Source organism: Mesoplodon bidens (assembly GCF_964165515.1).
Source record: "Mesoplodon bidens genome assembly, chromosome: X".
In the NCBI taxonomy this organism is placed as follows: Eukaryota; Metazoa; Chordata; class Mammalia; order Artiodactyla; family Ziphiidae; genus Mesoplodon; species Mesoplodon bidens.
In genome coordinates this window covers 69,071,079-69,084,774 of record NC_138163.1, presented here as the reverse complement: position 1 = coordinate 69,084,774, position 13,696 = coordinate 69,071,079, and the positions used below count along the sequence as shown (strand labels likewise).

At 38.1% G+C, this 13,696-nt stretch overlaps 1 protein-coding gene across 2 annotated transcripts in view; it reads right to left on the bottom strand.

The window, feature by feature from the left end:
• The window catches only part of CHM (CHM Rab escort protein), a 201,503-nt gene that overhangs the window by 74,797 nt on the left and 113,010 nt on the right, over positions 1–13,696 (bottom strand). The window contains exons 9-10 of one of the 2 annotated variants that reach the window (XM_081222067.1): positions 2,244–2,321; positions 253–314 (exon numbers count right to left, since the gene is read on the bottom strand). In XM_081222067.1, coding sequence (XP_081078193.1) covers positions 284–314; positions 2,244–2,321 — 109 coding nt within the window. In that variant the 3' untranslated portion in view covers positions 253–283. Of the gene's footprint in view, positions 1–252; positions 315–2,243; positions 2,322–13,696 lie in introns of those variants that run through there. The other variant, XM_081222066.1, reaches the window with a different exon arrangement.

Sequence of the window (13,696 nt, the reverse complement as noted above, 5' to 3'; positions counted from 1 at the left end):
ACCCAGTATGTGAGAATGGACTACATTTTGGCATATAAAACATCTTAAAATAACTTACTTCTAAGTGTTAAGGAAAAACTAAGTACTTTCAGTAACTCAACTGAAGCATGTCATAGCTGGAGGAGACTCGAAAACTACTGCAGAGTCCATCTAACTCATCTTGCAGATAAGGGAACTGGCCCAGAGAAAAGTGACTTGTGTCCACTGTCACTTATGGCAGTGACAGAGTTCCATGTCTTCTTTCCCTCCAGGGTTACCTGACCATTGCATGCCTTCAGAGTTGTTAGAGAATAACTGTTATGTTTGAGGTCCTTCTACAAAGATGCAAAAGAAATGAATTAAGACCTAGAGTCCCCAGTCCATCATGGAATATAGTACCACTGGCTAAGTCCTGAACTTTACCTTACAGATCAGTGTTTCTTAGTGTCATCTAAGGAGCACCTACATTATATTCATTTGGGGGTGTTCCTTAAAACTGCAAATTCCCTGGCTCCACTCTAAGCACATTATCCAATTTCACTCTCCCAGCGTGAGGCACAGAAATGTGTATTTTTTTTAAACAAGTTTACCTAGTGATTCATAGGCACATTAAAATTTGAAAACTACCAAACTTTGGTCATTAGACCCTTAGCCCTCAGCTATCTGTTGCAACTGAAATCTGCAGCAGACCACAAAGAAGAGTTCTTCTGTTCAGTTTGTAATAAAAACTAAGTCAAAGTTAAGGTAAATGTAGCCTTTAGTTCAACAGATGTTTTTACTGTACTAACATATCCTTTTTTTTTTAAAACAAACATGAGCCATGCAAATTCTTCATGTCACTAAAAGTAACGTGTAGGACTGGAATGAGGCCCCCAAAAGGTAAAAGAATCTAAGTAAATAAACACCAAACAAGCAATTCATTATCTGCCTTTACATCATGGGTACATACTCATGCTTCAAAATGAATGCATAAGGAAAAATGACTCTAAGAGTCATAAAGACAACTATTCCTTCATGAACCTCCACAGAGCCCTTCATGCATCAATATATGAGTATCTTGGGCCTTCAGGGTGGATTTTTTCACTGTAGATTATCATGCTTCATTTACGTAGTACCTTTCTGTTAAATTGCTAAAAGTAAATTATAAGCCTTTAAATGATGTGCCTATTTTATCTTATACTAGAGAATTACTTTTCTAAAGCAAATTCACTGTTTAACTATTACATATTCTAGCTGAATTTGTTCTCCACCATATCTTGAAATACTAGTCGGTGCACTATAACTGGCTTTTAAGAAGTTAACAGACATTTTATGCCACTTAGACTATACAGAATTACTGTAAAATGAAAAAAAAACAGCTTAAAACTTATATTTTTAAGCTTCCAGTTCAAGATATTAAGGTATTTTATGACCTGAAAAATACTGTTTCTTTATATACCCCTAAAAACAGTCACACAAGAGATATAAGTCAGTATATGCTTAAGAACATATAACAAAAAAGGAAAATACATAGCAAATTAAATAGCTCCTAAAACTCGATCCCGTTGACCCATTTAAGTTTCAGTGTAAAACCCAGATATCAAAGAATACTACTTATTTAGTGTAATTTAGACAACAGAAAATGCTAGTAACTAAATAATAAATCCTAGAAAAATATAGTTGAAATATAAAAATACACAGATAAATAGACTGTGCTCAGCTTTCTTTAAAAGCAGGTACATCCTTATTTCAATCCTAAATCAGACTGCAGACCTCATACGGTTGTAAAAGAATTTATCCTCAGATAACAGGGCAGCATAGTTTATGACAACAATCTACCTAAAAACTCATTAAAGTCTTTTCTCTTGGAGTGACATGCATTATCAGCAGAGATTAATCTGATGAGTCTTTAGGTAAGCTCCATTTTTAAAAATGCAATAACAGAGGGCTTTGTTGTCATCTGATGAAAATCAATTAGAGGAGGTAAGGCTATAAGGAAAACTAACATCACTCATCACCCAAGCCCGGCAGCTGAAATGATCTGTCTTCCAAGCTTGGATGATCAGGAGCTATAGTCATATTGTAGGGAAATTAATTTAGTTTCTATATTCTGAACTCACTTTCCTTGTTCTGGAAGATGTAAACACAAATTAGTTTTAATCAAGGTTGATATGCTATTAATTCCAAGGAGGATCTTTGAAGAATCATTTTTTAAAAATCGACTTTAGCATTTTTCACTTGTGTTTGGGATGTAAATATAGGAAGGTAACTTATATCATCCTCACTTTCCAGATTCTTTGTCCACGACAAGGCACTGTACCAAATGGCGAAGACAATAGATTCCACCAAACACTGCACACATCCTAGGAAGAGAATAGGAAAATGAGGATTAGAATTCTTGAGTTCAAAATTAGGGCAACATAATATTCTTTTAAATATCTAACATTTAATAAATTTAATTGGTCTTAGAGAAAAAAGATTTTGACAATTTATTACCTTTTCTATCATGGTATTAAGAATCTCTCAGAGGTAAGATTAGTAATATTTTAATGCAGCACAGGTAATAGTGCTAATAATACAACGTGGAAGCCTAGAATTCAGACCAAGCCAAAAGTGTCCCTAAACAAAGCTCAGCTACCCCCAACACCAAATCAGCTACTGAGATACATAGGCTACAAATAGCCTCAAAAGGTGATGAATGAGACCCCCACCCAACAGAAGTGACCGCAAAGAAATGTTAAGGAAGAAACAAGCAGGGAAAGCTCTGGAGATTTACCATAAAAGTAAGCAAAAACTAAACCGGGAACTGAAAACCAGAGCAGTAAGCACAAGAGTTAATGCTACAGAAGCTCTAAGGAGTTTGCCTAACTCATGAATCTAAGGGCTGGGGTTTTAATGCCCACCCACGTAGGGAAAAGAGAGGCCTTAGGATCCAAACAAGGCAGGGAGTAGAGAATGAGATATTCTCTAACAACATATGGATCCCTAAAAGGACTCAGTGAAGAGGTGATCAAGGTAGAAAATCCAAACACTACAAGAGAGAGAAAACATAAGAAATTGCTTTACCTAAAGCCCTGTGTGGAAGAAGATATATATACCTCTATATTTATAACCAGTGGTCTGCTCTCACATAGGTTGGAAATTTGAAATTACACTACTACATGATCCAAGAAACCCTCAACCAATAAAACATCATTAAAGTGGCTCTGGGTCAGTAGTACCTCCTGGAAACTTGGTGGAAGCAACTGCTAAAACTTTCTGGAGCAATATGACCTCAACCCAGGCCACATGGATTGTCACAGAGTTCCCTTATGATGACTTTATAATCTAAAATTATACAACAGATGAAGAAACACATCTTATCCTGAGTGAGAATTACTGGACACAATAAACAGCAGAATTAGATTCCCAAAACACTTTACTCAGATAGTAGAGCTATCAGAGATTATAAAATGGGTATGCTTAAAAGGGATGAATTAAAAACATAAGAATGATGGAAAGTCCAGGAAGAAGACTGTGGTAGGCTGAACAATGCCCCCATTACAGATGTTCACATCCTAATCCCTGGAACCTGTGGATATGTTCTCTTACACAGCAAGAGGGTCTCTAAAGATGTGATTAAATGATGGATCTTGAGCTGGAGAGATTATCCTGGATTATCCCAGTGGGTGCGATGTCATCGGAAAAGTACTTTAAAAAAGGAAGCAGAAGGGTCAAAGTCAGTGAAGATTTTGAGGATGGAAACAGAGGTCAGAGTGATGCTACTGCTAGAAGGGGGTCACAAGCCAAGGAATGTAGGGGCCCTTTATAAGCTGGAAAAGACAAGAAACAAATTCTCTCCTAGAGCCCCAAGAAGGAAGATAGCCCTGCCCACCCATTTTAGACTTCTGACCTCCAGGACTATAAGATAATAACTTGTATGGTTTTAAGCTAATAAGTTTGTGGTGATTTGTTATGGCAGCAATAGCAAACTAATATAAAGACCTATAAGTATATGAATATGATTATGACAGAGGTGGCATTACAGACCAATGGGGAAAGAATGGACCACTGAACAAGTGGTTTTGAGAAAACTGTTTTACACCATATTCAGAATCAATCCCAGGTAGATGAAAGGTACAAATATAAAAGGCAAAGCTTCTAGAATATAGGAGGATATACATTTGAGCTCAGGGGAAAGAAATATTTCTTGAATAAGATACAAAAAGCAAAATCATAGAGAAAATATTGAAAAAAATGAAGTATTTTAAAATTATAAACATCTGGACAACAAAAGAAAATGAAAAGCCACAGACTAGGAAAGATATGTGCAAATATCTTACAAATTATTTAAAATTATCAGTTTGGATAATAATTTGGCCATGTCTAATAAAGTTGATGATGCATACACCTACAGCGCAGCAATTCTATTAGGCATAAAACTTACAAAGACTCTCAGACATATATACAAAAGAAGACGTGTATAAAAATAATTGTTGCTGCATTTTTTTTAGACAGCAAAACATAGTGGTTATGGGGAAGGATTCTGACTGCCTGAGTTTATACCTCAGCTATTCCACCTACTGACTGTGTGACCTTGAACAAGGTATTTAGCCTCTGCGTATCCTATTTTCTTCATCTGTAGAATGAGAATAATAGTATTTATATCACAGAGGATTCTTCTGGGAATTAAATGAGTTAATATTTGTAAAGAAGCTACACAGTGCCTGTCATACAGTATTACATAAAGCATTCATTAAATAAATAAATATAGGTACTACTTGATATACATCACATGCAACCCAAATGTCCATCAAGAGGAGAATGAACAAAAGAAAATGTGGTATATTCATATGTGTAGTAAAGAATTTAACCTGGCCCACAAAGACGTCCGGCCTTTGTTCTTGGTTTCTGGGAAGTTATCTCTAAGCCCTTGGAATGCCAAGCCTGAAAGAAGTGTCCTTGTTTGTGTGTGGCCCTTGGGTCACCAGACAGTCTAACAATATGACTTAGGGGGAGGGCTGGCCACACCAGAGTCTTAGGGTGGGGGATAGTCATGCCAGAAAGACCAAAGTGTGATTTAGGGTGGAGACTTTGGGAACTGTGGTATTTCAGTTAACCTCTGGTGGGGCTGGAGACTGAGATCAGCCCCATGGGCAAATCAGTCACACCTGAGTGATGGAGCACCAATGAAAACTCTGGACACTGAAGCTCCGCTGAGCCTCCCTGGTTAGCCATCTTCTGTGCATAGTGCTATACATCAATAAGAGGAGAATAACACGGGGAGAGGAAAACTGAAAGCTCCACATTTGGAACCGCCCTGTAATCTATCCTACACACTTCTTCCCTTGACTCATCTCAAGCTATACGCATTCCCTGTAATAAAGCATAACGGTGGGGCTTCCCTGGTGGCACAGTGGTTGAGAGTCTGCCTGCCAATGCAGGGGACACGGGTTCGAGCCCTGGTCTGGGAGGATCCCACATGCCGCGGAGCAACTAGGCCCGTGAGCCACAACTACTGAGCTTGCGCGTCTGGAGCCTGTGCTCCGCAAGGAGAGGCCGCGATAGTGAGAGGCACGCACACCGCGATGAGGAGTGGCCCCTGCTCGCCGCAACTGGAGAAAGCCCTCGCACAGAAACGAAGACCCAACACAGCCAAACATAAATAAATAAATTAATTAAAAATATATATATATTAAAAATAATAATAATAAAAAATAAAGCATAATGGTGAGTTAACAGCTTTTAGTGAGTCGTGGGAGTCCCTCTGGTGAACTATCAAAACTGAGGGTCGTTTTGGGAATCCCCCAAACTTGCAGTTTGTGTCAGAAGTGTGGGAGGTCTTGTGGGGACTACACCTTCTAACTGTACAGTTGGCTTAATCTCTCACATTGTACTACAGAATACTATAAGCAATTTAAATGAATGAACTACAGCCCCATCTATCACCAGGGATATATGGCAAAAACATAAAAATTGAGCGATAATAGCAAGTTGGGGAAGAATATATCCAGAGTGATATCATTTGTAAAAAGTTTTAAAACTTTATATGCAAAATAATACTATATATATATACACACACACAATATCATTTATGGACACATATACATGTAGTAAAAGTAAACAAATATTTAAGGGAATTATGAACATGAAATTCAGGATAGTAGTTATCTCTGAGAAGGGAAAGAGTGAAAGTTACACTGAAGGTTTCAATTGCTCAGTTTCTTTAAAAAATATATTGAGAGCAAATATGGCAAAATGTTAAGATTTGGCAAAACCGTGAGTGGTTACATGGCTGGTCTGTATATTATCTGTACTTTCTGAAACATCCTTAAAATACTTCATAACCAGATTATAATGAAAAATATAAATGAGTGACACAGATAAGTGACTCTCTCTAAATATGGCATAATATTCTTATTGTATTTCTAAATTCAATCATTTTAGTAGTTATGACCAAGCTAATTAAGTTAGGTAATAATTCCTTCTGGTATAGAACAACGAGGAAATCAGGGTTTTTTTTTCCCATTGAAAAATTTAGACTAATACAAGAAATGGCACACTAGAGCAAGCAAGCAAAATTTCATGTGTTCAGAAACCCTTTAGACTGCAAATTGTACCCAGGACATTAGCTACAAGATATTCTCTTCTCCTTGCTAATCTTGTTCACCAGTCACATATCAAATTATGAAACTATTTATTACCTGCGTTGGTTCACCTGGTATTATTTGAGACATTGTACTCAGATTCTAAAGAGTGTTAGATGAGGTCATATTTCTGCTGGACTGTTTAGCTACATTTCTCAAGTGATATTCTGCCTCCTGTTATTGGTAAGGGAATACTGATACAGTGAAATTGATGTGATCACGACAAACAGCCCAACTTTCACCATCAATTTCCTGATGATATTGAAGATCATATGCACATGAAATGTTACTGGCCCACTAAAAACAAATAGGCTGAATTAGGTTAAGGCCCCAATATGGACAAGCAAGTTAAAAGTGTGAACCACATGATTAGTATTCTCATTAGCCTGGGGATATCTTTTTCATGTGAATAGTAGCACCAGTGTTTCCAACATCCTCTTAAGTAGCTACAGATGAGCTGTTACCAACTGACCTGTGGAGTTTTTCATTTCACTTAGACTGGTACATGTTTCTCTCTCTCTCTCTCTCTCTCTCTCTCTCTCTCTCTGTCTCTCTCTCTCTCTCTCCCTCTCCCTCTCCCTCTCTCCCTCCTCTTTCTCCCTCTCCCTCCTTTCTCTCTCCCTCCTCTCTCTCTCCCTCCTCTCTCCCTCTCCCTCTCCTCTCTCCCCCTCTCTCCCTCTCTCTCTCCCTCCCTCCCTCTCCCCCTCCTCTCTCTCCCTCTCTCCCTCCTCTTTCTCTCTCCCTCCTTTCTCTCCCTCTCTCTCTCTCCCCCTCTCTCCCTCTCTCTTTCCTTCTCTCTCTCTCCCCACCCCCAACACACACATCAATTCCCCCTCTGGGGAAAAACAATTTTTTTTTTTTTTTTTTTTTTTGCAGTACACGGGCCTCTCACTGTTGTGGCTTCTCCCATTGCGGAGCACAGGCTCCGGACGCGCAGGCTCAGCGGCCATGGCTCACGGGCCCAGCCACTCTGCGGCATGTGGGATCTTCCCGGATCGGGGCACGAACCCGTGTCCCCTGCATCGGCAGGCGGACTCTCAGCCACTGCGCCACCAGGGAAGCCCGGGAAAAACAATTTTAAGTATCTTCGCAGATTGCAAGAAAGGCAAGGGGATCAAGTTCAGAATTAGTCAGAGATTGTATAAGGTTAAAAAAGCATAAAACATGTCATAGATTACAAGTTTATCAAAAGCATGAGAAATCCACTTAACTAAAATGAAATGCAATTTTCTACAGAGACCTCCTTTCATTATATATTGCACTTGTTTATGAAACATATTGCTACTTTAGTATATAATATTATCAAGTATCTTTTTGTTTGAAAATTCATTTCTATGAAGTTTTTATGGTAAATGAGACCTCTGAAAAATACATTTAAATATAAAATGTAATAGAGGCATCTATATTTATTTTAGTAAGCCATGAAAAAATTACCAGGTTTTCAAAAACATGATTTATTAACAGTGGACATATACTATATGGAAGAAACATAAGAACGTAAAGATGTTAAGAACTGGTTTGTGAGGATGATGGTGAATATTACAGAGGAAGAAGTACAATAATGACACTGTCATGATAATCCAACAAATTTCCTTTTAATTTTAAATGAGAACATAGGAAGTATTTTGTGCTCTTGGAAAGATGACTTGATATCTTCTGTAAGTGTCTGTAACTGCAAAAGCATACAGTTGTATGTATATGTGTTTTTCATACTGCTTCTCACTGGCCTTTTTTCCCCTACAGCAGGTTTACCTGTTAGGGGAGCTATGTGTTGCTCACAGTGGTGGCATTTGTTCTTTCTCACTTCAGTATTTTCATCAATGTACCTAGTGCCCAAGTGACAAAAAACAGTGTTTTGTAAAAAGTGCCGGGCAAAATGATGGGATTGATGAAAACTCCACTGTGTGATATTCTTATGAAGCATTATCACACTTAGTCTTTTTAAAAAAATGTTTGTGGTTAGGGGAGAGCTACTTGGTGGTAATGAGCCACTGAGGAACTCTTTTATGAATGGGTAAGAAGCACAACAGCAGGCAGTTCTTGAGAGCTGCATTCAAAACTCATTTACATGAGAAGTAGGGAATTACATGAGAAGTGAAGAAATAACTGTTGGCTACATAGTGGTCTTTGGTGCACACAGTCAATAATAATGACAACAATACAAATAATCAGCATGGCTAGCACTGAGTGCTCACTAAATGCCAGAAGCTTTACATGTATTAACACATTGTGTCCTACAAATCCATGAGGCAGATTTTTAGAGATTTGGAAACTGAGGGAAAGAGAGGTCAAGTGACTTGCTTAAGGTCATTTAGTAAACGGTACTGCTGAATAAAAACTCAGGCGATCTGGCCCCAGTGGCTTCTCAGTTAACCATCATACAAACTGCTTCACTGTCAGTACCATCTTTTTTGGTGTTATGAAGGAAAGCAACACGGAGTCAGTCAAAGTTACTCTTAGAATTGTTCTAATTCCTGACGAGTTGTAAAGATTATTACAAAGAGTAAAATAACTCCTCAATTTCTACATTGTCTCCTAAAAAGTACATGTTTATTCTCTATCTTTAATGTTAAATGGATTATGTGTGACTTCATTTTAGTTAGAACATAGCTCAGAGTAAGAATTACCATGGGAGTACTCATCTTTAGAGTACTTAGCAAATTATGAATACTTTGCAATTCACATTTTAAAAAGTGATTTATAAAGTATATATTGGTAAGCTAGAGATTTTTAAACAGAGAAAGTGCTGTTAGTAGAAAGAAAACACTTTACCATTAATTCTTTGGGAGGTAATAAGGTTCTACAAGACACGTTTTCTTCCAGTGCATTAAATGGCAGCCTAGTGATCCAAGGGTTAACATGCCTTTTGATGGATAATTAAGCTGCCAAAGATGGTGAACATCAATGACTATGATGCCAGTCAGGTCCCAGATTTCCCAGTTCATATCAGCCATCCTGGGGCCTAACATAATGCCTGGCAAGACAGCTCTGTACATCTACCTTCTAGAGTGTACTATGGGGCTAAGAGGCAAGCAAGTATACGTTTTATGGGACTTAAAAAACACCTACAAACATACTAAATACAGTAGGTAATACTATCAAAAAAAAGTCACTACAGAAATACATTTGAAACACTTTATCAAATACCATTAAAAACAAACCAAACAAAAAAGTCCATTATAAGAGAGTTCTGAGTGACCACTGATCATCATCACTGTGCTGTAGTGACACTTCAGCTTAACCTGTACTGATACAGCAGAAGTTCCATTCAACAGTAATTAGGCAAGTCTAAGTTTCATTAGAGACAGACAAGCTTCAGTGATTCCATCTATCTATACAAAGTTCAACTGCAGTTACTTATTTGTAACTATATTCAGACACATACATCTATCAGAGCACTACATTTAAAGTAACATATTGAGCTTTCCATCATGTTTAACCAGTGCCTGCTGGTCTGAAAAACCTGTGTGAGGAGTCTTACATGTAGGTGTATGTGTTTATTTTTAAACATTTAAATACACACATACACACAGTGGGTCCCAAACGTCTTAGTGCTGTTGACACACACATACTTTTAATATATATTACATAGAATATAGTATGTTTATGGGTTACATACTTACATTGCATATTTATACTACTACATCATGTTAACTGGTTACATATTTATATTACTTAGCAGGGTGCTTACTTATACTACCATCCTTTTTTCCCTTTTTTTCTACTTTCTTCCAGCAGGAAGTAGGGAGAAGGAGGGTGAGTGTATAGTGGGTGTCAGAAATGAATGATGCATTTTTCCTGTAGTTGGTCTGTCTCCTGGGAATACAAAATTGGGCAGCATGTAAGTCACAGCATCATCTCCCCCCTCCACTCAATATCTCCCCAACAACTGAAGCTAGTGTCATCCAACTCAGCATAGACTTCCTATTGGCCCAGAACTGAATGCTTTCTTGAGAGCAAGAGCTACACAATAGGGAATGATTCCTGCAGCCTCAGGAAACAGTTATGTTCATAACAATCCCAAGCTAGGCCTCATCCCTTGCTATAAGTTCTTGGGATTCATTACTATGAAGTTTTAGACTATGCAGCAAGACCATGAAAAAAGAAAGAAAAACAAAAAAACCAAAAACACCTCAAATGAGTGCTCCATTACAGCGTGGTCTCATTCACAGTGATCCAGTATGATCCAGTATGATGATATTGGTCATGGTGATAGAACCCAAAGGAACTTGTTTAGCAAGCAGTGATCACCAAAACTAAAAGGTCACTAAAAGTCAAGTGTAAAATCTCAGTCATGATGTACAAATTGCACAGAGATCAAGAGATCAGCTCTTAGAGGTGGTTGTGCAATCCATGTGGATGGTCAACCTCTGGAGTCAGGCTGCCTAGGTACCTATCTGGATTGCCCCACTTACTAGCTGTGTGACTATGCTTCAGTTCTCAAGACTATAAAATGGGGATAATAATAAAACCTATCACATAGGGTTGTTGCATGGATTAAATGAGCTAATGCCTGTGAAGTGCTTATTCTGTGCCTGATACACCATAAACATTCAATAAATTGTAGCTTTTGTTGGCTATCACCTTTTATAGCAAAGAGGACAATGATTAAAGACTGTACCACCCATGTGGGGTTTATAAGGCTAAACTGCCATTACTATGAGAATCTGCCTCCAGGTGTTCAAGGCCTGTAGTTTCTTCTAATACAATTTAAGCAACTTAGGTACCTGGTCAAGTCAACTACCTTCCCCAGAGGAAACTGTGACAGTTGTAAGAGAACCGCTGATGAGCACTGAGATTTACTTCTTCATTCCTAAATATTTATGAAACTAGGCCTACTATGCATCAGCTGTAGTTCTGGATAGTAGGGATATAAAAGTCAACAACACAAACACTGTCCTTGCTGACACATAACTTATCTAGTACACAAGAGACAAGAAATAAAGTAACAGTAAACAGTGATATGTGTTCTGAAACAGTAAAACAGGATAACGTGAGGGTGATACATGGGTCTGAACATTAGATAGGATAATCAGGGAGAGCCTCTTTGAGGAACTGATATTTGAGCTGAGACGTAGGTGACCAGAAGACATCAACTATGTGAAGATCTAGAGATAGAATATACTAAGCAGAAGAAACAGCAAATTTGAAACTTGGAAGTGCAGAGTAGCTCGGTGTATTTGAGGAAGAGAGAGAGCACCAGTGGGGTTGGAATGTAGTGACTTAGGGAGAAATATCGTATGAAATGGGGTCACAGAGATAGCCAAGGTCTTGACCATGCAGGGCTTCAAAGGCCACAGCAAAGATATTGAATTTTATTCTAAGAACAATGAGAAGCCACCAGAAGGTTTTGAGCAGGACAGTGACACAATCAGACTTGTATTTGTTTTTAAAAATGAGCCTGGCTGCTGTCTGGATAATTGTCAAGGGGGCAAGAGTGAAAAAGGGGAGGCCAATTATGTCTGCAGTAGACCAGCGAGAGATGATGGCGGCCTGAAGCAGGGTCATGGCAATAGAGACGAAGTGGAGAGACTGGGGACATATTTGAGACATAAAGCTGACAAGAATTGCTGATGGACTAGATATAGCAGGAAGATATCTTCCTGAAGACAAGTTTAAGGTAATGCACATATCCATGAGAGCAGTCTCCCCTCTGAAGTGTGTAACAATCAAATTCAACTGCTCAAGTCTGGTACAGTCTTCCCGTACAAGCAGCGCTTTGAAGGGCTTCTGCAGAAACCCTCTTCCTCCACCTGGGGTGTGGTTATTAGAGTCAGCTATTTGTTACAAACTCAACAATCACTAACTCCTGACCATTCATCAAAATTACTACTTAATACTAATTTCTACACAGGAGGGCACAATGAACGGATTAGTTTCTGTGCTTTCAAGGAGTTACCATGGGCCTGGAAGGGCACAGCATTATTAATGATTCAAGAAATTATATGGTATAAGTATCTGAGTCAGTGGGTCTTTTGATGCAAATTTCACACTCACTGAAAAGGTTGTGGGCAGATGGATTGCCCTTTAGGCACTGCCGTCACTCTGGGAAGGCATTATCATCATGCTTAACTTAGAAAAAGCTGCCAAAAAGCAATACATAGCCTTCAGAAAACTCACTCCCAGAAACTGACCCTATTTTATAGATCTTAGCCATATATCTAGCTTCCTCTGTTCTTGGTGACATTCTGTAGATGATTCATTCTTTTTTTGTTCCAGCTTTTCCAGCTGTCCTTAAATTTAACTTTCTGTGGGAAAAGTCACAATAAAACTATATGTATTGGATGACAGAAACTGATCTGTATGTAATAACTGCACCAGGGGCTCAGAATAAATTAGCATAAATTATAGAGTACAAGTCATCATTCAATCTTTAAAAATAAAGTCTTCCAAAAACACTGGGGGTCAATTTATACGCTTGGGTCACAACCTAGGTTCTGTATCTACAGTTCTTGTGTAAAATGGCTCCCTGGTTTGTAAAAGGGCCAGAATCACCAGGCCAACTCAATGATTCTTCAATACAGCCCATCACAATGACATCCACAGAGCTTTTAATGAAAAATCATTGGTGTTTCCTGACTACTCTTTAAACATATTATAAACTAAGCTCTTGATAAAACTGAATTTTTCAGTCTGAACACTCAGGCTAATAGCCTCATGTTTCTTATTTGCCACATGTCTGCTAAGGCAAATTCATTTAAAAATAGATCTTTCAAATTCAAAAGAAAGCCTTTTGTTCAAACTTTTGGGATGTAGCAAACATGTCTACAGTAAACCAACTTATGTTCTCCATGAGATTTCTTTTGATTAATCTCCTTTCTCAGACTTTCTCTGTTTGACATTCTGTAAATGACATACTCATCTCTTGTTTGAATAATCCTTATTCAAACCCTTGATCCATTTTCCTGCGTAGTCTTCAAAACTCAAATTGTACAAATAACACAGGTAAAAAGGCATCAATTTTCAATCAGGACAATAATATACTCTTTTATTTCTAATGTCCTTTATGATTATGTCAAGTATTATGTAAGTCTTTCTGAATGTAGACACAAGAATACCCAAAGCAAATATCTTCAGAGATCCCTACATAATGACTCCTGGATCCCTTTCAT